Here is a 26,884-nt window from a genome sequence, read left to right as displayed (position 1 = left end):
CTTATTTGCAGTGTCAAGAATATGGAGGTAAGTTTGGTATCCAGGAATAGACAGTAACAATGCTATGTATGTGTTTATATTTGTGAGTCCGTATGTATAATTTAGTGCGACTATGAGAACTAGATTATGTAGAGCAGCATGTTTGAATCTAAAGTAAAACATGATCCTATTTAATATATGATATTATTTATATATTAGAAATGACACAAAACACTTGTTAGAAAATACAAATAAGACAAAGTAAGCATATACAGATTGAAAGGATATGTATTAAAAACATTATTGTGAATATTTATGAGAAGGCAATGGCACCCCACTCCAGTACACTTGCCTGGAAAGTCCCATGGATGGAGGAGCCTGGTAGGCTGCAGTCCATGGGGTCACTAAGAGTCGGACACGACTGAGCGACGTCACTTTCACTTTCCACTTTCATGCATTGGAGAAGGAAATGGCAACCCACTCCAGTGTTCTTGCCTGGAGTATCCCAGGGACTGGGGAGCCTGGTGGGCTGCCGTCTATGGGGTCGCACAGAGTTGGACATGACTGAAGCGACTTAGCAGCAGCAGCATGATGAATACGAAATGGAATTGAGATAGAGGATAGAGGGAAACAATAACAATAGTGTGCATGATTATAGAGTTTGGTTAGCTTAAAATTCTGAATACTTGAGATCATAAAGGAAAACAGTTACACACGTTGCCTTAGGTTGGCTCCTAGAAAACAGTCTCTGAGAAAAGTTTTCATGTAGGGAGTTTGCATAAGTATTCTCAAAAACAACATCTATCAGACAGTGAAAAATCAACATGAGGTAGAAGGAAAAGTTCAACTATGATAAAACTGCAACAAAGGAATAATTTGATCCCATAAAGTGTTCAGGAACTAGAAGAGCACTTCATAGTTGTCAAGAGGAGGTATGGCCTTTGTAACTCAACATCAGCAAATTACTGGTTATGGTCTGCCTCCCATGACAGGGTGAAACCCCTGGCAAAGCAGCATCCTTGTAGTTGCATTGTGGGGTCACTGCCCCAAAACAAAGGCAGCTGAGGTGAAAACCATCAGCAGTCAACACTCCCAGAGGCTGAGGTTCTGAGAACTTGGGCATGAAGAGGTTTCTGGGTGCCACACCATAGCATCTACTACATGCATGTGTGTGTGTGTACACACACACACACACATACACAAACATATTATTGGAACCAAATTTGATAACTGTATTTCAAATAGCAACAAATAATGTTTTCATCATACACTATTAAAATGACAGAAATTCAGTTGTCCTCAGTATTTCAAAATCATCTTAAGAACTGCAACCTGACCAAGTCTTGTGAAGATCATAGGTGCAGTTGGAAAACATGAAAATTAAACTTGAGTATCAATGCCAAGCCAATCTGGGACAACCATGTGAATCTGCTTTTCTTCCTCTGAGCAGAATAATAGGAAGAACATTGAGGGGCACATAGAATGAAAACCAGAAGTTGCCATACCCAACAGTGCTGAGTAGCCAGTAGGTATTTTAACCGGCTGCCTTTTCTTTCTGTTATAGTGGTTGAATTGTATCTTTCATAAGAAGGATGGATTTGAGATTGTTTATTTAATACATGGTATTGTAGGATATTGAATGTTCTACATGTTTTACAAATATTAAGGCGTTTGATCTTCAAGACAATCTTCAGGGTGGATACTATTATTATCCCCATTTACTGAAAAAAGAAAATGAAACACAAATAAATTGACTAAGGTCACACAAATAGTCAGTAGCCAGGGTTTAAACGTTGGGTTGCACTAAACTGGTTTTTACTAAAATGTATTCATGGTTCTCACTAACATTTGAAGTAAAACAGCTACTCTTCCTCTTTCTTTACTGTTCTTTGTGTCTATTATTGGCCACCATTTAATATTTTAGATGGATGTATTTTATAGTCCCATCTATCATGGAATAAAAATTTAAAGCTAGAAGACACCTCAGAGATCATTTAGGCCAACTTGTCACTTTTATAGAAGAGGTGAATTGAGTATCTGTGGCCATAAACCTTGTGAGCAGCCTGTCTGGGACTTCTTTCTTGCAACACTCAGTTCTGTGTTCTTTCTGCTGTACCGTGAACCAGCTTTGGCTGGTTGAAAAAGACTTAGTTGATTCAGTTACAGAGCCACCTTAGTTTCACTCCATGTGCTATGTGGATAAAGTTAGTCACTTCATCCAGAAAGGTATTTTTCTTCCCTTGAACATGCTCATATCTTTTGCCCTAACAGTAGAGAGCATTAGAGTTAGATTTTTCTTTTTTCGCTCAGGGATAGAATTGCTTTCAGAAGGAAAGGTGGAAAAGAGGAGCAGTTCTCATTTGAAGATAGCTTTCTTGAAGCTCCCTGTTATTAAGAAAGCTTCAGGTTATTAGAATGAAATCAGAAAAAAAAAAAAATGTACTCTTGCTAACTCCAGAGATTAATGCCTGTGAGAACTGACTACAGCTTAAAAATTTTAGCTCCATGCACATGTATGATGAAATTGTCACCTGGCCTATATGTGGGAAGCAAATATTTATTGTCAGAAATAGTCTGGTCTCTCTTGACTTCCGTTAGCTTCCTGCAGCTGGGAAGAATACATTTTAACTTTGGATTAAAGCATAATAATGATGCATTTTTGCTAGCCAGCTGTGAGTCAGACATCATAAGATTAAAAAGGTCATTGCCAATACTTCATCAACGCCAGTACTTTTAAATTGTCAGTCACTGATTTTTTTTCCAATAGAGTAGTTTATATGAGTCAGTTCTAACCTGAGATTAAAACTTTAAACTCAATTATAATAAGATTATCCTTGGATTTTGTATTAAAGTGCATTCCTGAAAGTCAAGAGTAAAATTTAACTTTCCCCAGTGAGCTTGTGTTTATTGACACATATTTTAAGAGGTAGGAGCAAAATAGAAAATAAGTAAGCCGTCTTTGAAAACACATTACGGCATTCAGAGCACGTATGAAAATGGTGAAGTTCTGAATGGTTTGAGTGATAGTAAATTCTGAGTAGTTTGAGTAAAATCAGAACTGCAGCACTTGGATCAAGGAGTACAAAAAAATGCCCCTAAAAGGTACGTGCTAAGTCGCTTCAGTTATGTCTGACTCCATGGACTGTAGCCTGCCAGGCAGTTCTGTCCATGAGGATTCTCCAGGCAAGAATACTGGAATGGGTTGCCATTTCCTTCTTCAGGGGATCTTCCCAGGGATTGAACCAGTGTCTCTTATGTCTCTTGCATTGGCAGGTAGGTTATTTATCACTAAAGCCACCTGGGAAGCCCACCCTTAAAACACCTCTACCCAAAATATCCCTGAGTGCTGAGTGACAAAAGGCAAATACTTGGGTACAGAAAATTTACTATTTTATTCACTCAAGGAAAACATCCTGCAGCATTGAAAAGTTTTTGACCTATTCTGTTTATAACTTTTATCTTCACTAAATTCCTGAATCTGTGGTATATTTATGGAAAGCACCAGATCTTTTATTAGATTCCTTAATGTTTCCTTCTCCTTATATGACAGCAGCCTCAGGTGAACTAATAATATTTTGAACAGTAATTATTCTGAAATTTTTAGCCACACATTATTCATGATGGGAAGTTATGGGTATATGTATCAGCATTTGCAAACATTTATTGAACACCCACTGTGATATATTAGTTGAAGCTCACAGATTTTCTAAAATGGGCAATTCAAGTTAATGAGGGTAAATGATTCTTATGCACTGGAACTGTTGATAACTATCAGTGGAACGACATAGTTTGTTCTATACTTACTATGTATACTACTATTACTTAAGTAGTAACTTAAGTACTTTACATACTATTTGATCATCACAACAACCTTTGTGATAGGTGCTATTGTGGCTGTTTTAGACAGGAAGAAGGTGAGAGATAGAGAGGTTAATCAACTCATTAGAGTCACATAGCTAGAATATGGCAGAGCTCTGGATTCTAGCCAAGCAATCAACTCCAGAATTTATGCTAAAAGCCACTCCACCATCCTACATACCCTGTGACCATAACAAGAATTGAGTTTCCAATTTACACAATTTAACTTCTTGCTAAATTATAAGAAATTCTATAATTTAGCAGAGTTTTAAATATAAAAGCAAACATGTCAGTCACCTTCATTATGCACTGAAATTCACAGAAACATTTGATAATATATTTTTTCTGCAGAAGTACTAGGATCTTTTAAAACTATATGATGTTACTATGTACATTAATTTCTGTATGCCTTCGCTACCCAGTGATCCATCAAGAGAGGAGGTGGGCTTAAATGTGCAGACTTTGAGTCCCACACCAAGGGACCAAATCCCAGTTCTACCACTCATTAGATACATGACTTGGAGCAAGTAACTTAACCTCTCTTATCAGAGTTTTCTCATATTTAGAATAGGGTATAAGTAGTATGTCTCATGTTGTTTAGGTGCTCAGTTGTGTCCGACTCTTTTGCGATGCCATAGACTGTAGTCCACCAGGCTCCTCTGTTCAGGGGCTCTCCCAGGCAAGAATACTGGAGTGGATAGCTGTTTTTCTTCTTCAGGTGATCTTCCCAACCCAGGGATCAAACCTTCATCTCCTGCCTGTGTCTCCTGCACTGCAGGCAGATTCTTTACCACTGAGCCACTAGAGACATTAACCGACCAATGTAGACATGTTTAGTTTAATGCCTGCCGTGTTCTAAGAACTCAGTCAATATTAGCTGAGGCTGTTGTCAGTGTTAGTATTCCTATTATATAGTCCACTTGAGCTGGCAGGGCAAGGACATGAGAGTTTCTACAGGGCAAAGTTAGAGGTTCCTTTTCAACCAAAGCAATTCAGTTCAGTTCAGTCACTCAGTCGTGTCCAACTCTTTGCCATCCCATGGATGAAGCACACCAGGCCTCCCTGTCCATCACCAACTCTCAGAGTTTACTCAAACTAATTTCCATTGAGTCAGTGATACCATCCAACCATCTCATCCTCTGTCGTCCCCTTCTCCTCCCACCTTCAATCTTTCCCAGCATCAGGGTCTTTTCAAATGAGTCAGCTCTTCGCATCAGGTGGCCAAAGTATCAGAGTTTCAGTTTCAACATCTGTCCTTCCAATGAATATTCGGGACTGATTTCCTTTAGAATGGACTGGCTGGATCTCCTTGCAGTCCAAAGCAATATCCCTCTATTATCTTCAAACTTCAAGAGACTTGAGTTTATTTTTGTTGCTGATATTTCTAATAACTGTCTGCCCACTTAATTGCATCATGCTCTGGTTTAAGGAGTGATTTTATTTTGAAGAAATCTTGAAGAGAATGTGATTCTAATGAGATCTGGTAAGAAAATCTTGTTCCAATGACTGTGGTGTGAAGAAACCTATTGTGAAAAATCCACAAATTTCAACACTCTTATTCAGAACCTGAAATTAGAAATAAGGTGGCAGTCATGATTAATAAGTTGAAAGTGTTCATTTGTATGATGATGTTTCATAGTTACAAAGCAACAATTCAAACATATTTTGATGATTTGATAATGAGACAGATGCTTCTGTTTTTATCTCTTATAATCATGGTCAGATAGCTAAGAAAAACAGTAGAGATTACCATCTGGTTTCCTGAATTTAGTTCTCATGGAGAAGGCAATGGCCACCCACTCCAGTACTCTTGCCTGGAAAATCCCATGGACAGAGGAGCCTGGTGGGCTGCAGTCCATGTCGCAAAGAGTCAGACACGACTGAGCGACTTCACTTTCACTTTTCCCTTTCATGCGTTGGAGAAGGAAATGGCAACCCACTCCAGTGCTCTTGCCCGGAGAATCCCAGGGATGGCAGAGCCTGGTGGGCTGCCGTCTATGGGGTCGCACAGAGTCGGACACAACTGAAGTGACTTAGTAGCAGCATTTTGAAGAAAATAATTTTTTTTTTACAGACAAATTATATAGAGGTTCAGGATAGTCTATCACCTGCTGAGGCTTTATGTATAGGATATCAAAGATCTTTCGGAATTTTGAGGCTTTGCTTATATAGTCAATGTGTCATTAAAGTCTTAAGTTTCTTGTTGAATATTAGTTCCCTATTGGTAGAATATATATTTCTTACATATATTTACATTAGGATAATATCTAGTTAAAGGAATCATTATCCACCTAAATTACAAAAGCACAGGCTTATTCTCAATTTACTGTCTTCATCATTGTACAGTCATTTACCAAGGATGGTTATTTTATCAGTGTACCCTAGTTCCTTCTGGCCTAGTTTAGTTGAAGATTCAGACATTCATGCATATAGGAGCTGGTGACTATCATAAACAAATAAAGACTGAATTCTTGAAAATAATAGTGAGTAGTAGGATCCTAGCAAACTGGGGACCAAATGCCCTTAAAGAGCATAGCCAGTAACCAACTAAAGAGGATATATGAAACTCATTCAGTGTCGGCATACAAAAATGGGGTAGCTCATGGTCAGTATACAGCCTTTATTTTGCACTCTCCTCACTTTTCTCCTGTAATGTGGCAGTGACTCCTGACTTTAGCTATAGTTGTATGTAATCCAGCCTCTATACTGGCACCAGGTGGTATTTTTTTAGGCTCCAATGATAATTGTGTCACTCTCCTCTTAAAAAAAAAGAGGGCATCACCACATTGAATGCTGCATAAAATGCAAAGGTCAAATTCTCTACCATGATTTATAAAGGGTCCTTCTTGGATCTAGCCTCTTACTCTATTTTCAGTCTCATCACTCACCATATGCATAATACTTCAGAAATACAAAGTTATGTAACTTTGTCCAAGTATGCCATGCTATTGATTCTCCTGTGCTTGTTCTTACTGCAATTTTCCCCCTACCTTGTCCAGCTGGTGGACAGCCATCCTTAAAGCTTTACTTAGGCCATAGTACCTCTCTGAAGCCTCCCTGCTCATGCACACTTGCTAGACTATACAACAGATGGTCCTCAAAATACAGCTCTCCTGTATTAGGTGCCTTCCACACGTCACTGATCTGGTCAAATTTTTACTCCATATCAGCCCGCTTTATTAATTAGCTTCTATCCTCTAATGCACAAACCTTCTCTGACTCTCTTTTGTCTTTCTGGTGTCTGGCAGAGTACTTGGCATATAGTATGTGTTCTGTCATTGTGTGTGGATCTGAATATCAACTTCTTGCTAACATGCTTTCCATATTCTGTTATGAAGATGATAAGAAAAAGAATGATGAATGTTTTTCTGAATACTTCATACAGGGACAAAATTATCAAACAGACTTTATCTCCAATGCAATGACAGTTTTTATTAATCCTTTAAAGCATGCAGTGGTTTTATGTTTTCATGTTCACTTTATTCTAGAAATCTCCAAGTTGGCATGATCAAGGAAAAGGCACTGTTTAGGAAAGAGGACAAAGCTCCCATAAATCCCAGTTGTGGATTGATTTCAGAAAACGCTAATACATATGATGTCACCCAACTTCTGACTGATTGGACCATATCAGGCAGTATCTGCACTGGTTGTGTTTAATGGGCATTTATATAGCGCTCTGCTCATGATGCTGCCTGAAGCAATATTCTCTTTCCACTACACCAAGTATACGGAGTATACGGTTCATAATTTTTTGACCTCTCTGATTTATATGTCTGTTTACCACAGCTTTTGTTTGATATCAGAAACCATTAATCCTTCAAAGTCCTGCAGTTGTAATGTTAACTGCCAGCAGCATTGATTTGCAATTGGCATGAGAGTATGCTTCAACCATTTTATAACACTTCTGATTTGTTCTTACCACTGACGTCCTCAAATATAGAATTTTCCCTTACTCTTCAACAAAAATATGTTCACTCAAACAAAAGAAGAGCACTCTAATATAGACCTTTGAGTTCATTTCCTTAGTTTTACTTCAACCTTTTAGTTAGGCTAGTGTTTCATGACTCTTGGTTTCCCTATTGATGAAATACAATGAATAACTATCATTTCTGGATTATTTTTTACTTGTCCGTAATCTAATATACATGCTATGTATACATATAACACATATGTATGCATATGTATGGGCTTCCGTGGTGGCTCAGTGGTAAAGAACATGTCTGCCAATGCAGACAATGTGGGTTCAAGATGATTGAGTCAGGAAGATCCCTGAAGAAGGAAATGGCAACCTGCTCCAGTATTCTTGCCTGGGAAATCCCATGGACAGAGGAGCCTGGCAAGCTACACTCCATGGGGTCTCAAAACACTCAGACATGACTTAACAATTAAACAACAACCAAGAGTACATGTGTATATGTACATATACATATGTGTGTGTGTATATTGGGGGAAGATCCAGTTATATCTCTTGTTGGCAATCAGCAATGCACTTTATTTTAATTACATATATGTTTTATGAAGAAAATATATTAAAGGCTAATTTGAAGGTGTTTATAAATGATGTACTTTCATTTGTGAATTCTAACAGTGACTACTAATGTCATCAAAACCAATTTTTAAATTAGAGGCTTTTAATGCCCCTAGGGTATATTTCATTTTTTTGCATAATTAATAAGAATAAGGGCTTCCCAATTGGCACTAGTGGTAAAGAACCTGCCTGCCAATGCAGGAGACACAAGAGATGTGGGTTGGATGCCTGGTTCAGGAAGATTCCCCTGGAAAAGGATATGGCAACCGATTCCAGTATTCTTGCCTGGAAAATCTCATGGACAGAGGAGCCTGGTGGGTTACAGTCCATAGGGTCATAGAGATTTGGACATGACTGAAGCGACTTAGCATGTACGCAATAAGAATAATATAATTCTCAGCCTTGGTAGAATCTATAATAATGATTTTGCCTCCATTAAAACTTTATATGAAATACTTTTGAAAAGTATGGATAGCTGAATTTGTTTTGAGTGGGTGTATGGGGGAAGATGACATGAAACAAGATATTGAGAAGAAAACAAAAATATGTGGGTCAGTCCAAATACATGTTCAGTTCAGTTCAGTTCAATTCAGTCACTCAGTCGTATCCGACACTTTGCGACCCCATGAATCACAGCATGCCAGGCCTCCCTGTCCATCACCAACTCCCAGAGTCCACTCAAACTCACATCCATCGAGTCAGTGATGCCATCCAGCCATCTCATCCTCTGTCGTCCCCTTCTCCTCCTGCCCCCAATCCCTCCCAGCATCAGAGTCTTTTCCAATGAGTCAACTCTTCGCATGAGGTGGCCAAAGTTTTGGAGTTTCAGCTTCAGCATCAGTCCTTCCAATTAACACCCAGGACTGATCTCCTTTAGGATGGACTGGTTGGATCTCCTTGCAGTCCAAGGGACTCTCAAGAGTCTTCTCCAACACCACAGTTCAAAAGCATCAATTCTTCAGTGCTCAGCTTTCTTCACAGTCCAACTCTCACATCCATACATGACCACTGGAAAAACCATAGCCTTGACTAGACAAACCTTTGTTGGCAAAGTAATGTCTCTGCCTTTGAATATGCTATCTAGGTTGGTCATAACTTTCCTTCCAAGGAGTAAGCAGTGATTTTGGAGCCCCCCAAAATAAAGTCTGACACTGTTTCCACTGTTTCCCCATCTATTTGCCATGAAGTGATGGGACCAGATACCATGATCTTCATTTTCTGAATGTTGAGCTTTAAGCCAGCTTTTTCACTCTCCTCTTTCACTTTCATCAAGAGGCTTTGTAGTTCCTCTTCACTTCTGTCATAAGGATGGTGTCATCTGCATATCTGAGGTTATTGATATTTCTCCTGGCAATCTTGATTCCTGCTTGTGTTTCTTCCAGCCCAGAGTTTCTCATGATGTACTCTGCATATAAGTTAAATAAGCAGGGTAACAATATACAGCCTTGACATACTCCTTTTCCTATTTGGAACCAGTGTGTTGTTCCATGTCCAGTTCTAACTGTTACTTCCTGACCTGCATATAGGTTTCTCAAGAGGCAGGTCAGGTGGTCTGGTATTCCCATCTATTTCCATTAGCCAGTCTATTAGGACACTTTCATTCTCACTAATGAAAGTGTTTGCAAAAGAATATAAAGTACCTGGGGGAAAAAAAATGATCTAACAATTAGCTCATGTGCAGGTAATCCATTCTGCTTTTAGAAGGCTTTTGGGAATAAAAGCCAAAAGCTATTTGTGGTTTGCTTTTTAACATCTGCCTCTTCCCTAATTTTGGAAATATTATCAAATTTTTACATTACTTAGAGAAATCAAGCACTTACACCTGAAAGCTAGGAAACTCCTTTTTTTGACAATGGAAAACCCTAGGCACTAATTGCTTCTTTGGGAAATTTGGTGTTTTTCAGGGAATGATGTACCTGGAAGAAAGACGGCTTGTTCATCGGGACTTGGCAGCCCGTAATGTCTTAGTGAAATCTCCAAACCATGTGAAAATCACGGATTTTGGACTAGCCAGACTCTTGGAAGGAGATGAAAAAGAGTATAATGCTGATGGAGGAAAGGTGAATATCTCTTTGAGAGCAATATTACTTGAAAATATAATGTAATATCCTTTTATCTCCTTATATGTTATAGAAAGAAGCCAACAAACCTGAGGTTTAGGAGATTATAAAATCTTAGTTCTACCATTTGCCTTCTGTCCTACCCACAGTAATATATATATATATATATACACACACACACACACACACACACACATATACATACACACACATACATACACACATACATACACATACATACACATATATATTAATAGAATATTTAAAATAGATATATAGCATGTATTACCAACTTCCATTTCTCAAAAGTAGCTAAAATACCATGAGTGTCTGGATCCAAGTGGTCTTTATGTCAGTTCTAATGGGGAGTGGGTAGCTCCCAAGAAACTCTAAAGATTACATTTTAACCCAGGGCCATATAAATTGTTTCATTGATCCTACTAATTTAAGACTATCACAAAGAAATCAGAGAAGTACTTCTTTCTCACAGACTAGAGAGAAGTCTTGCTACTACCAAGAATCATAAATATTGGAAAGTTGAACATTCTATTTAACTTCTAATCCTCCTGTAGCAAAAACAACAGATTGCTCTTACCTGGCTCTGTTTTTTTGTTTTCATTGTAGCATATGATGTACCAGTTTATTTATTGGATTGACCAAGAAGTTCATTTTGTTTTAAGTAAAAATTAAAGACACATTTTTCATTTTCACTAAGACTTTTACTGAACTAAGTATTCACTAATCAGGACTTACCTGGTGGCTCAGTGGTAAAGAATCAGCCTGCAATGCAGGAGACTCAGGTTTGATCTCTGGGTTGGGAAGATCCCTTGGAGAAGGAAATGGTAACCCACTTCAGTATTCTTACATGAGAAATTCCATGGACAGAGGAGCCTGGCGAGCTACAGTCCATAAGGTCCCAAGAGTCGGACATGACTCAGCAACTAAACAACAATAACAAAAATTCACTAAGCGAAACAACTTTTTGGTCAACCCAGTATTCTCTGACTCCCTCCACTAGAATGTCAACCAGTCTACCCCAAGGAATAGTGCCACTGCCTCTTCTAACTTTTCTGACTCTCCATCCACAAGCCCTGCCTGACAGCTGTCTTTCTGCCTCTCTCATTCACCATATGGGGTCTCAATCCATGCCTTAGTTCCAGTTCTTATCTTTCTTTATTAACCCACAGTTTAGCTTGTTATTCTTTGCCAACTATTGAGGATACCTCCTCTTCATGTGGAGGCTCCTCTAGGTTGGCCTGGATAAGCTTACATCAGAAGAGACCAAATAAAATAAGCAAATGCAGCCTTAACCTAAAAGTACATGCTAACAAAAACAAGTAATTAATGTGTCAGGTAAATATGTTTATTATTTACCTTTACTCATCATGGGTCATCCAGATGCATATTATAATTATTTTACAATGACAGGCCTCTAATTGCTAAACATTGATTTTTATACTAAAAGCTTATAAATAAAACTATATATATTCAAATCTTATCACAAACACAAAGCAAAACACAACATGTATATTTTTTAAATCTTCAGTTTTGTAGCTTTCTCTGGCTTTTCCTTGATTTTATTAGCCTATTTACTACAAATTGCAGCCATTTGAGACCACAGCTTTGAAATTCACTACAAGACTGCACAGAAGTAGAAGTCTATAAATCACATGACTTCACTTGTCTTGAGAACATACAGCTGTAAGATTTGTCTAAAGCAAGATTCATTAGAGCTTTAAATGCCTAGTAACCATTAAGTCTTTATCAAGCCACCTGTGATTTAAACTTGCTTCTTTAACAGTGTCTGTAGTCCATAAAGTCGGCTAACTCCTTGCCCATAGGGAAATTACTTTCAATGTGTCTTCTGTTCCCTTTCACTGAATACCATGATTCTGTCACTGAGTTACCTTGGTGTCACCTTGGTGAGCAGCCAACCTCATGATTTCAAAGGCCTATTTAGTTTTAAGCTTTCAACTGCAAGGTAGAAGTGTTTATCTTTATTCCATAGAATCTAATTATATTCCCAGCTCTATAACACTGCCCTTCGTAGTTGAAACTTGTTCTGCTGACCCATCAGCAGCAGGGTATGTGAGCTGAGTCGCTTTTCTTACAGTGATGATGGATTTGTACTGATCCTCTCATATTCTTTTATATAATTCCTATTTTGAAAATGGTACATATTTTCAATACTGGCTACCCAAGTCGAGGGAGATCATTTGTGGCTGGGGAACAAAGGAAGGCTAACTTTGGAATTCGTTATTTTAGGTGTTTTAGTGACCAAATTATCTGAGAGGAGAGGGAGAGAACAGGTGTAGAAAGAGTTCATTTTATCAGTGGCCTGAAATTTGAGGGTGGAAAGGGTTCCTGAAAATGTAGGGAATCTTATTTGGGGGAAAACAATACAGTATGACCACATTATTAAAAATATATGTATTAGATGTTTTAGAATTGATATTGTGAGTCATAATATTAACTAGTAACTTAATCACTGAATAGTAAGAAGCTTAGAAAGTGATACTTATTATTTCCCTTTTTACTGTTTATGAAGGTTTTAAAAATAAATATTTTTAATTAATTCTTTTTAAGATTAGATTTCATATCCTCCCTGTTTTGAAAAATAACACATTTCTATTTTTCTATGCATACAAGAGAGATGAATCCAGAGACTCATATTGAGGAAATATAGAAATGACTTTTTATATGACTTACACTTATTATTTTTCTGTAGATGCCAATTAAATGGATGGCTCTGGAGTGTATACATTATAGGAAATTCACCCATCAGAGCGACGTTTGGAGCTATGGTAAATAATTCTTCTTTGTGTTATAAGGCTTTTAAAGCAAAAATAAACATTTTAGGTTTCTTGGTTCTCTAAAATGTAATATATTAATGTCTTAGTTGAGTTGTCTATCATAACCTTTGCTTTGGTAGCAACTTGTCTAATCATTTTGATGAACAAAACAAAACCAAAAGCAGCAGTTTTAAATTAGGGACATTTTCATAGACTCCTATGGCCTTCATTTTCAACAGATCTTTGAAAACATAATTTCAAATCTTTTTTATAAATGTTTTTCAAATGTTTTAATAAATGTTTTTTAAAAAGCATTTTCTTACTGAAATCTAGTTATATAGTAAGAAAATAGAGATTATTGTTAGAACAAATACCAATTATTGAAAGCAGTAGGATGAGAGCAATAAATGTGAGGGGAGAGATAGATAAGAGAGATGATTTATAATTATACCTTTAATTGTAATTTATGAACTACTTTTGGAATATACAGATATATTAGAAAATTAATAAATGAATGGGAACAGTGATTTTAAATTTTAGAACATTTATTTATTTGCATCTAACAGTTTTTGAGATGAGCTTCTTAGTGCCTGTCTGGCTATTTACAAACTTAAGTCCACTAATACTAAGTATTAGTAAGAATAAATCAACACCTTTTCTAAGTTTACATAAACTGTATAAAACTAGCACTTCTAACAATAAAAAGCTCAGTGCTTCTTTAAATGAAAATGTGTTGGTGAGTCTTGAAAGCATGAAGCAATTTATTTAACTCAAATTTAAGCTTAGGTTTTATTTTTTGAAAGAAGATTAAACAACCTGTATTTTTAATCTAAAAACAGTATAAATTATCTTTAAAATATAAGATATTTCTATGGGGTAGTTTTTATTTCCACACCTGTAAACTGTATGAGGTGTTAAAATTTTCATGAAGACTCATGTAGTCTACTCAGCTTAGAAGCAGAGTGTTGTGTGTTTGAGATTAGGCAAGTACAGGGGAACCCTTGACAAAACTTAATTAAGCTGAAAGGACTAAATTAAAAACAGATATATATCATTACATATAAATCATATACACTTAAATATTAGATAGAAGTATACATAATATGAGATACATTAACATGTACATATGCATTTATATACTATATGGTATAGATCAGCACATATATTACATGATAAAGTAGATTTACATATAAGATAATTTATATAATATCAAATAGATTTTTTTCTTTTCTTTCCCTTTTTTGTTCCTACTTATGTTTCCCTGAACTAAATGTGACAACCTACAAATTTTAAATGATTTCTAGAATAAGTAAATACATATATGCATTAAAGAAAATATTGGCAGGGCAATCACATTTTTAATAATAAAATGTATCTTTTGAAGAAAATCCTGTTTTAAGGTCATACTATTATTCTTCATGTTGAGTTGCAATATCTCAGAATCTGATGGATGGACAGATAGGTGGATGGATAGACAGATAAAGTGAACTCTGTTTTGAAACATAGCCCAGATCATCAATCCATATCTATAAGGCATTTTAGGATTTTTATTATATATCATAGTTGGTTGCAAAAGTCATAAAAGGCTAACAAAGATTCATAGTCTTATTTACAGTGAATCTACATGGAACATTGCCCCTGGGTGCATCTTTACTTTTATAAAAATAAATATGCATTGAATATGATTTCTATCTTCAAATGATAAAATTGTAAGTTTTGAAGATGTTTCTGATTTAATTTTCTTGAGATTGCTCTTCTACATGCAGCCATCTCTGTTTAACCCTATCTTGTCATCAACTCTGCAAAGATATAATTGGAATATTATTGGTAGAAGTGGGGGTTTTGATTTTTCTACTTCAACTTTTATATTGATGTGTTTCTGTTTATTGTATTTTCTGTTCTTTTTATTTGTAGTTGCCTTGTATCTTACTCATAGAAGTCCTGATAGAGATGTGAAAGTACCTATTCTTTTATAATTACAAATATAAGTTAATAAAATGTTATCATTAAATACATATTCTATAAATATGACAATATGAATAGCCAGTAATCTACTTCTTACTTTGTTTCAGCCTTCGTCATGAACACTGACTTTTAGTCATCAGTTCTATGAATCATTCTTCAGTATGCAAAATCAAGTAGTGTTTTATAAGGCTGAAAGTTAAATTGCATAACTAATTTACATGTTTATACTATATTTAAGATCTATAAGATGTAAATATTAACCAAAAAATCAGATAATCTCTAATGATACTATTATGATGAATAATTTGAAGTTTACATATATTTTTATATTTTAAGCTTTGCATGTTTATCAGTCAATGGTAACTGTTATAAACTAAAAATGACTTCAGCTTGAATAAATAATTCATTACAAATGGCAATGGGAAAAAATAACCATCATTAATGAATTTTATATTGAAAGATACTTGTATATGCATCAGTTAAAATTCACTTGCTAATACTATTGTATTAGCAGATACAATTTCTGAATAACCTTTACCCCTAAGAAAAGTATAACTATTAAATTAGCTTATTATTAGATTATACAGAGGCATTCTGTGTATGTTACTGTTCGTATCAGTATCATTATTCTTATCAAAGTTAGCTACTTGCAAGCTAGTATTTAGAGTATTTGCTTTCACCAAGGAAAGAATGTTCTAGTGATTCAAGATACTGTTATTATCTAAGAAATAGACTATTACTGATTTCTTTCAATTTGGAGATGATCACTTTACATGCATTTTGTTTTGCATATGGATCATTCTTCAATCATATGTGCATATGATTCTCATATGTGCTAAAGAAATGAATCTGTTTTATTCTACTTGTTCTCTTCACATTAGTTAAAAAGAAAGGCACAATTATTTATTGTAACCTAAACATTCTAAACCCTAGCTTGACCTTTAGGACTTCTAATAGCAAAAATGTTAATCTCAAAATTAATCAATAGCAGATTTTACCTAATCATATTTGTTTGGTATCGATACACATGTATATAGTAAATAAATTGTTTTCCAGGCTCTAATGTGATAAAACTTAAACTGGGTCAACAAACATTAGTATAATTAGACTATTCCTAATTACCCTCTGAAAAGCATTCTTTTGCCACAGACATGTTGCTGGTTTGCTCATAGTATATTGCTGATGTGCTTACGTGAGAATTGATCTCTAATTTAGGAGTCACTATATGGGAACTGATGACCTTTGGAGGAAAACCTTACGATGGAATTCCAACCAGAGAAATTCCTGATTTATTAGAGAAAGGAGAACGTTTGCCTCAGCCTCCCATCTGCACTATTGACGTTTACATGGTCATGGTCAAATGTAAGATTGCTAATCAATCTTCACAATTTTTTCTGTGTATTGAAAAATATAAAATTTTAAAGATCATTGTGAAAGGAGAATATAAACACCTATGTTTGTTGCAATTTTTTTAATGTGAAGAAGTATCATGCTTTCATACTATGAAGTCAACATTATATGATTCTTATGCTTCTTTTTTATTTCACTTTGATTCTTATCACTTCTATACAATCAACTTGTTTCTCACAAAGGGATGTAATTAATCACAATAATGTTAATAATCTTTAAAGGAAAAAAAGCAGACTAAAGAAATGATCTACACATAGAGAAAAAGAAGCTTGAAGCTAATCATTTAAAAAGATGAATTCAATGGAAATGAGTTTACCAGTCTCAATCAACAGGAAATTAGCAAGGCAGAGTGGGAAGTGGAAAGGCATGAATCTATATTGAACTAAAAAGATTGTGAATATTTACTTTTTTTAAATTAAATCATTTGTTTACATCTAACTCTCTTATTTTTCTTCCTCCCTTCTGGGTCTCAGACACATACGTGTTATAAATGTGTTTTGCAAGCCTAGGCTCTTAATTTAAATAGAATTAGGGAAGTCTCTGGAGTTTCTGAATTAATTTAAATGAGATTAGCATTCAGCAATCTTTCTTGTGTAATCTGGGGTTTTCCCCTTTTGATTACCACAGGGTTAGCAAAGAAACAAACTGGTGAAGGTGAATAAGCATCTTATTAATATGAGACTTTGGACCCAGGTCTACTCAGATTTATATTCATGACATGTGTGATACATTCTGACAGTGAGGGAAGAAATAAAAAATGTGCTTTTCAGTTTGGGTCAGCATGCCCTTTTCTCTAAGCGTAGTTCTATTTACTCAGTATTTAGTTAGAAAGAAACTGATACCTCACTGAGAATTTAACCTTTTTTGTTCCCATAGAGTTCCAGAAACACTGATTTTCTCATTAACATCTTGGTATCAAAAACATTTTTTTGAATGGTTGCATATAAAATATAGAGCATTTGAGCTTAGTTAGGAGAGAAAAAAAAATCAAATAATATTAATGACAGCCAAAGACTTCCCATAACAAGAATAAAGATTGAATTATGAGAAACAGAGAAACAAGTTTTATAACTTTATTAGGTCAAACATTGTTTGGTAGTCATCTATGGAAGAGAGTGTGCAAACATACATGCATTACATAACCTGATCCCGTATAGAGTGAGATGATTTAGATAGTTATTTAGAAGCTCCAATAAAATAAGGAAAACTCAGGAATACATCTTTGCCAAAGAAGGACTTTTACCTCGCTTTTAGAACTTTTAGTATCTAAGAAAAGGGTCATTTGGCAGTAAAATCAAGGAAAGCTTGGTACTTTTATTCTTGTCATTTCATCAGTTAAATAGAGCCTGGGGAGATAAGACCCACTTTATCTAGACTCCCAGCTAAATAATAATACATACCTTGAAAAATGCTGATAGTGTTTTTATGCTGGAAAGGCTAATACTCAGATAAATGAACAGCTATTGCTCAACACACATTGCCAATCACTTTGCATTAGTTGTTTTTCCCATCAGGAAAAAAAAATAGCATAAGAAAGTTGCTTTTGATTCTTTTCTTCACTTTTATGCCAGCGTATCACATTGTAATCAAAGTTTTTAATCCATGTCATTCCTGATATAAACTGATAAATTATATTCCAATCTCACCTTCTATACACATTAAAGAAAAGTTTTTAAAAAAAATTCTCTTTACACATAATGAGAAAAGATCTGAGATTTCTTAAGTTCCTATGGTTAGCCTAGGTTATATTTTCTATGATGAAAAAATTAATTTTAAATTATATCAACAAGATAAAAAGCTTATGTTATTATTGCATGTAGTTATGAATATCAGTAAACTGATTGTGAGACTCTCACCTATTGAATTCTTTCATTAGTTTTCTTTGTTTTTCAGGTTATTTTTATTAAAATAATATTTTTCAAACTTAACCTATATTTTTGTAAAATTTACATCCCACCTCTTCCTAATTATGGATATAGTGACTTTTATTGCTTGTGAATTTCTAGGTTGGATGATTGATGCTGACAGTAGACCTAAATTTAAGGAACTGGCTGCTGAATTTTCAAGGATGGCTCGAGACCCTCAAAGATACCTAGTTATTCAGGTTTGTACCTTTGACTTAGGTTTTTGAGAAGATCACAATGGAAAGCTCACTACAAAACAGTAATAATACCTGAACTTTCGAACTGTGGATATCACCACTCACAAACTGATTAACTAAGCAGAACATAATGTGAAATGACTTTTGCTTGTCAGAACTGCTTCTAAGCATTTTCCCTTAGCACTTAAGTGCCTCTGCTATTGATCTGTCAGATAATTATGATTATTCATGTGCATAAAAAGGCCTTTATCCTCAGACAAGCCTTGAAGTACTCTACTAGTTACATTCATTGTTATAATTATCTCCTCTTGGAAAAAAAAGAAAATAAATTTTCATGTTCATTGTGTCCATGTTTGAAGGCAGTGAATTAGAAATTTAAATATATTGACATTTCATTTCCTAGAAAAATATTTTAAAATATGTTTATTTAAAAAATAATATCTCAGGTTATTATAACCAAACAATAACTCAGATTTAAATGAATATATACAGATAAAATAATAGACCAAAAGAACATTTTATATGTAACACTACAAAAAATGGATTTGATCATTTAAATTTGCAGTAAATTTTGTTGTGAATATTTTGCCTAAACCATAAGCAAATAGTCTGGATAACATTGAGTTAAGATTTCTCAATAAAACAGAGTACTGTTTATCTTCATATCAATAGTCTGACATGAAGATAAAAGTCACATTTTAGCAGACAATGATTTCTATCTTTTTCCCAAATTAACTCTGATTTTAAAAAATGTTTACAAAAATATCTTATAACTTAAATTTTTAAATTCTATTTAAGAAATAGTTGAGGTAAGAGAGTAACAACTGTTTTGGTGTTTCTCCCATTCCCATTTAGGTTCTTTTCCATGCTTGCTGTGATTTTGAATGATATCACTTTCATAATGTTATGCTGTAGAACAAATCATGGATACTTTGTGTCCTGATAGCTTTGCACTATCAACCAACCAAATATAATAAAGATTGATAAGTTCATTGCTCTTTCTTTATTATTTACTCTTAAAGTCACAGTTAAACACCATCTTGGCAATGAAACCTACCACTATTCTCAAATCTAAAATGGATTATGCTCTCTAAAAATAGCCATAGCATTCTGCTTTATTCATCTCAAATGGGCATTTATCAGATTTTTTTGTGTATTTAATTTATTTATCTTTCCCTGTCATATCTATATATGTTATAGGCTTCTATATGGCAGGTAATTGTGCTAAATATTTTTTAATGAGTGCATGAATTTGCAATGATTTTGATATTATATAAATTTGCTGCAAACTTCACATATTTAACATGAAGGAAAGAATCATTTTTGTCTGTGTATCTGATGGGCAATTTTTTAGGGTGATGATCGTATGAAGCTTCCCAGTCCAAATGACAGCAAGTTCTTTCAGAATCTCTTGGATGAAGAAGATTTAGAAGATATGATGGATGCTGAGGAATACCTGGTACCTCAAGCTTTCAACATCCCTCCTCCCATCTATACTTCCAGATCAAGAATTGACTCAAATAGGGTAAGAAGTATTACATACCACTTCTCATATTATTTCTGAGAAACAAAATCATGGAAATACTCTGCAAGCACAAAAATTACCAAATAAATAATATAGCTCAAATCAGAGTGATTCCTAAATTAAAAGCAAGTTTTATCAACAAAAGATATGCCAAACTTGCCACATATAGTTAATTTTGAAAGGCAAGCATGGGCAATACAACATGCACTCTAAAATATCTTCAAGATTTCAAAAGGAGAAATTTTTTTTTTTTGGTCTTATATTTAGTTAAAACAAATTTCAATTTTTGAAAATCTGTCACCAATTCAAACTAATAAATCTGTATGTGTTTATAAATAAATCAAAATTCTTCCCAAGATAGGCTTTCTCCTTTTTTCTTAATAAGATAATGTGACTTATTGGTCAAGAGACAATACAAGTACAGCTCTTTATTTAGTGGACATTAAATATTTTCTGTGAGGTTGAAGTAGAAACAGAACACTGTGCAATCCTTTGGACTTAATCAATCATCTTGTTAGGGCTTCTGAAATAATTTCTAAGATGCAGATTTAAGTTTTGAAAGAAGCATCTGAACATAATTTCCATTTCATGTTAAATATGAAGTCCACTCTATGTGAATAGCATTTTTTCTCTGAAAACTACAAGTCCACGAATTCATTCATTTATTTTTTGATATTGGTTCATCACTCCTTCAAAATTTATTGAATACCTCTGCATTACTAGATGATTGAAATTCAAAAAGTTTGACATAGTTACTACTTTCAAGATGTACCAACTTTGACAAAAGTCACAAAGATATAGAGACAGAATGCAACATGATTGTGTTATAATCAAGTGTTCATTGGCCGTTATGGAGCATAGAGAAGCCTGTGATAAGTTTCTTCAATTGAAAAGACATACACATGATGCTTACTTTTTTTCTAGAAAGCAATTCTTTTCTTTTGATCTTCTCCTCCCTCTACGAATATTGTCATAGCTTGTGGAACAAGCAGCATCCCTATTTGTCTTGACCATAAGCATAAACCCATTCCAGTATTCTTGCCTGGGAAATCCCATGGACAGACGAGACTGGAGGGCCACAGTCCATGGGGATGCAAGAGTTGGACGCAACTTAGTGACCAAACCCGCACCACAGTAAGCATAAAAAACTTTCAACTTGCTGCTCATTCTCCAAAACAAAGTCATTTACTTTATTTCAAACTGATAGCAGTAATAAACCTCGTGCTTACTATATGTCAACATATACATGTTTACTCTTAATCCTTAGAACAATCCCATGAGGTTCTAATATCATTATCTCTGACTTAAATATGAAGAAACTTGTCACAGATTTAAGGACTTGATGGATGTCACCCAATCAGTACAAGTTTAGGATCCTAATGTGTACAGTCTCTCTGTGCTATTCATACGATTGCTTCAAAGTGATTGGAACATGTTCTCTTCAATACAGTTGTTTCTCTTGGCATCAACCTCAACCTCTGAGTTACATATTGTTTGGAAAGCTCCCTGGGTATTTTCTTATAAAATCCATCTCCCAACCTGCCCCATACCTTTTCTCCCCTCCATCCTTATAAGGTCTGTTATCAGTTCAGTTCAGTTCAGTCACTCAGTCGTGTCCGACTCTTTGCGACCTCATGAATTACAGCACGCCAGGCCTCCCTGTCCATCACCAACTTCCAGAGTTCACTCAAACTCATGTCCGTCGAGTCGGTGATGCCATCTAGCCATCTCATCCTCTGTCGTCCCCTTCTCCTCCTGCCCCCAATCCCTCCCAGCATCAGGGTCTTTTCCAATGAGTCAATTCTTCGCATGAGGTGACCAAAGTATTGGAGTTTCAACTTCAGCATCAGTCCTTCTAATAAACACCCAGGACTGATTTCCATTGGAGTTTCAACTTCAGCATCAGTCCTTCTAATGAACACCCAGGACTGATTTCCTTTAGGATGGACTGGTTGGATCTCCTTGCAGTCCAAGGGACTCTCAAGAGTCTTCTCCAATACCACAGCTCAAAAGCATCAATTCTTCAGCATTCAGCTTTCTTCACAGTCCAATCTCACATCCATACATGACCACTGGAAAAACAATAGCCTTGACTAGACAGACCTTTGTTGGCAAAGTAATGTCTCTGCTTTTTATTATACTATCTAGGTTGATCATAACTTTCCTTCCAAGGAGTAAGCGTCTTTGAATTTCATGGCTGCAATCACCATCTGCAGTGATTTTGGAGCCAAAAAGACAAAGTCTGACACTGCTTCCACTGTTTCCCATCTATTTGCCATGAAGTGATGGGACCAGAGGCCATGATCTTCATTTTCTGAATGTTGAGCTTTAAGCCAACTTTTTCACTCTCATCTTTCAAGAGGCTTTTTAGTTCCCTCTTCACTTTCTGCCATAAGGGTGGTGTCATCTGCATATCTGAGGTTATTGATATTTCTCCTGGCAATCTTGATTCCAGCTTGTGCTTCTTCCAGCCCAGCATTTCTCATGATGTACTCTGCATATAAATTAAATAAACAGGGTGACAATATACAGCCTTGACATACTCCTTTTCCTATTTGGAACTAGTCTGTTGTTCCATGTCCAGTTCTAACTGTTGCTTCCTGACCTGCATATAGGTTTCTCAAGAGGCAGGTCAGGTGGTCTGGTATTCCCATCTCTTACAGAATTTTCCACAGTTTATTGTGATCCACACAGTTATTGTGATCCACACAGTCAAAGGCTTTGGCATAGTCAATAAAGCAGAAATAGATGTTTTTCTGGAATTCTTTTGCTTTTTTGATGATCCAGTGGATGTTGGCAATTTGATCTCTGGTTCCTCTGCCTTTTCTAAAACCAGCTTGAGCATCTGGAAGTTCACGATTCATGTATTGCTGAAGCCTGGCTTGGAGAATTTTGAGCATTACTTTACTAGTGTGAAAGATGAGTGCAATTGTGCAGTAGTTTTAGCATTCTTTGTCATTGCCTTTCTTTGGGATTGGAATGAAAACTGACCTTTTCCAGTCCTGTGGCCACTGGTGAGTTTTCCAAATTTGCCAGCATATAGAGTGCAGCACTTTCACAGCATCATCTTCCAGGATTTGAAATAGCTCATCTGGAATTCCATCACCTCCACTAGCTTTGTTTTTAGTGATGCTTTCTAATAGAAAGAGGCAAAAATAAAGACCTTAAGTATTTTTTCCTTTATATGAAAATATGTCTGTAACTCAGTAGACAGGAGACAGAACTAAAAAGTTTAAGATTAAATCAACTGATCAGATCAAATCAGTCACTCAGTGGTGTCCGACTCTTTGCGACCCCATGAATCGCAGCACGCCAGGCTTCCCTGTCCATCACCAACTCCCAGAGTTCACTGAGACTCACGTCATCAGTCAGTGATGACATCCAGCCATCTCATCCTCTGTCGTCCCCTTCTCCTCCTGCCCCCAATCCCTCCCAGCATCAGAGTCTTTTTCCAATGAGTCAACTCAATATCAGTATTTTGTTCATGTCAAGGAACAATATCTTTGGGACTTTCTTGGTGGTCCAGTGGCTAAGATCTGCATTCCCAATGTAGGGGGCCTAAGTTCAATCTCTGATCAGGAAGTTGGATAACACAAGCTACAACTAAGAGTTCAGTGCCGCCAAATAAATAAAGCATTTCTTTAAAAGAAGGAGCAACATCTTTAATGTGTGTAAAGGAGGCACTTTTTTTCCACTGTACACTTAACAAAATGGTGAGATCGTAATTGACATTTGTAATTTTACATGACAAATTCGTTACTTTTATTAAAACAGGGAAATTTCAAGAAAATAGTTTTCCTTCATTAACATGATATGTTATAAAGGCCAAGGGCTTGAATCTTTCTTTGTATAATGATTATCGAATTCCAGCTTTCTGTTTATTTCAATTTACACTCAATGCAAGGAATTCATAATGAAGGTTTGAGTTAACTTAATGGAATTAGTAAAACAAAGTGAAAACCACATGAGAAATTATTTGGCCTTTAGTCCCCATTTCTTATTCCACATTATTATTTAAACAATGTTATCTGTATACTTCTTTTTCATGTATATTACTTTTTCATGTCTTTGTTAAAAGAATTGTTTTTAAGTATCATTTTATTTTTAGGCCTTAGAAAGCCTCATTATTCATCTATATTTTTCTATTTTTTCAGTGGTAATTTCAAACGTGAAAATACCATTTTTCCCCTTCTTTCCTATAAAGCTAGTCTTATTTTATCATTAAAAAGTAAATACAATTTTAGGTTCTGTGGCCACCTTACATGGTAAGGGAACATTTTAAGGTGAATTTTAATCAAAGGTTCTTTTGAGCATGTTTGTTGGACTTTGAAACCAAAAAGTAATCCAGTTTTTAAATATAGACTCCCTGCTCACTAGCTGGGAGGCTTAAAGTTCTGAATATCTTGACAACTTTGCTTCTTCATTCGTAAAATAAGCACAATACTATATACATGATTGTTAGGCAGTTTAAAAAATTGCAGCATATCTGAAGTGCTAGGCAAATACTTATTACCTTCTTTTAGAATCACACAAATCTTATTTTTAGTTGTTTCCTTGTCAGTATAATAAACTATTACATTCTTGTATAAAATTCTCTACACATTATCTATGAAAAACCCATTCGTACAATCACTGCTTGACAAGCAAATTATTGCAGATTATTTCAGGTTCTTATAGCAAATAAGTTATGAAAGTTATTTTTATTATGCTTTTCATTATTTCAAATTCTATATATATTTTGATAAATTATAATCTTAAAATGATGCATCAGCTAAAAATACAGTGTTGATATTTATCCAGCAAGGTGATAGATATAAAGACAAATAATGCTAGAAAACATTAAGCTAATTTATATTTTTGTTATTGTTGTTAGCTATTCTCTTAATATTATCTCAAAGACTTTAATCAAAATAATATACCCAAAACAGTTACTTTAGCATGAGGTAAATATGAAAACATGAGAAGCTATCTAAACTTCTGCAAATTTAAGTTCTCTGTATCTATAAAATGAGGACAAAAAAATTCCTCACAGAATATTGTGAAGATTGACTTTTTAATATATCTAAATAAGCATATGGTCCATTGATGGAGTGCAGTAGGTGCTCAATCGAGTTGAAGTAAATGGAAACCAACTATTTGTTCAGAGCTTATTATGTAGCAAGGGAGTCTGCCACTGTCATTTGTGTTTTGGGAGAGATATTGGTTTCTCAGGTGGAGGTAGTGGTAAAGAACCTGCCTCCCAATGCAGGAGACATAAGAGATGCAGGTTCTATCCCTGGGTCCCGAAGTTCCCTGGAGGAGGGCATGGCAACCCACTCTAGTATTCTTGCCTGGAGAATCCCATGGACAGGGGAGCCTGGCAAGCTACATACAGCCCACAGTGTCTCAAAGAGTCAGACATGAATGAAGTGCCTTAGCATGCACTCAAGGACAGAATGGGAAACCTTTATCAGTTCAGTTCAGTTGCTCAGTCATGTCCAACTCTTTGTGACCCGATGGACTGAAGCATGCCCAGGTTTCCCTGTCCATCACCAACTCCCAGAGTTTACTCAAACTCATGTCCATGGAGTCGGTGATGCCATCCAACCATCTCATCCTCTGCCGTCCCCTTCTCCTCCTGCCTTCAATCTTTCCCAGCATCAAGATCTTTTCCGGTGAGTCAGCTCTTCGCATCAGGTGGCCGAAGTATTGGCGCTTCAGCTTCAGCATTAGTCCTTCCAATGAACACCCAGGACTGATTTCCTTTAGGATGGACTGCAGTCCAAGGGACTCTCAAGAGTCTTCTTCAACACCACAGTTCAAAGGCATCAATTCTTCTGCCCTCAGCTTTCTTTATAGTCCAACTCTCACATCCATACATGACTACTGGAAAAACCATAGCTTTGACTATACAGACCTTTGTTTGTAAAGTAATATCTCTGCTTTTTGATATGCTGTCTAGGTTTGTCATAGGTTTTCTTCCAAGGAAAACTTGGAAGAAAAGTTTGTCATAGCTTTTCTTCCAAAGGGGAAACCCCTATAGTGGAGACAAAGGAAGGCTTCAGGTATGCTCTGATTGAAGGCTATTGGCTTGGGGAATCAATAAAAAGGCTAATGAAAAGCAGGGCATCCCGTGGAGTTGGGTGCATATTTGGCTTTCTCTGGTTGGCTCTAAATTGAAAATGGGGACAAAAATTAGAGAAGCTGCTAGTTATTAATCAAATCCTGGTCGCTTAGGGCCAATTGTTAACAGAAGTTATTCCTTAGCTTCCTGGATTGTGAGTAAAGATAACAATCAAACTTCCTGAAAAAGTCTGATTCATAGTTGACTGTCTTCCTGGGCTATTTATTCTAGCTGTGGTTTCCTGGGCGTGTTGCTGTAGGTATGAATTAGACTGCTGGGTTCATATATGATCCTGCCATTATCTGTTTTAGGTTCCCTTATTCCTTTCTTTTCTCTTGATATATTTATTTAAATGCATAGTGCCTTATATTTTAAATTCAATATTCAATATGATTTTAGACTTTCTGCACAAATTTTTTTCTGTTTACATGGACAAGTTTTGTCTCTTTCTTTTGAGTTACCTAGATTTATGTTTGTTTAGTATCATGAGTTGTACATTTAATGCAACAGCAGTGAAAAAGAGTGACTAGTAAATTGACGATGCTGCTAAAGATATTTTAGTT

The 26,884-nt window shown here is 35.6% G+C and overlaps 1 protein-coding gene across 4 annotated transcripts in view; it reads left to right on the top strand.

The window, feature by feature from the left end:
• ERBB4 (erb-b2 receptor tyrosine kinase 4) overlaps positions 1-26,884 on the top strand; it is a 1,293,114-nt gene that overhangs the window by 1,226,818 nt on the left and 39,412 nt on the right. For all 4 annotated transcript variants that reach the window (XM_055573359.1, XM_055573357.1, XM_055573360.1 and 1 more), the window contains exons 21-25: positions 10,270-10,425; positions 13,154-13,229; positions 16,398-16,544; positions 18,599-18,696; positions 20,048-20,218. In XM_055573359.1, coding sequence (XP_055429334.1) covers positions 10,270-10,425; positions 13,154-13,229; positions 16,398-16,544; positions 18,599-18,696; positions 20,048-20,218 — 648 coding nt within the window. The remainder of the gene's footprint in view (positions 1-10,269; positions 10,426-13,153; positions 13,230-16,397; positions 16,545-18,598; positions 18,697-20,047; positions 20,219-26,884) is intronic.

This window comes from Bubalus kerabau, chromosome 3, assembly GCF_029407905.1.
Source record: "Bubalus kerabau isolate K-KA32 ecotype Philippines breed swamp buffalo chromosome 3, PCC_UOA_SB_1v2, whole genome shotgun sequence".
In the NCBI taxonomy this organism is placed as follows: Eukaryota; Metazoa; Chordata; class Mammalia; order Artiodactyla; family Bovidae; genus Bubalus; species Bubalus kerabau.
This window is presented reverse-complemented; position numbering and strand designations above follow the sequence as displayed.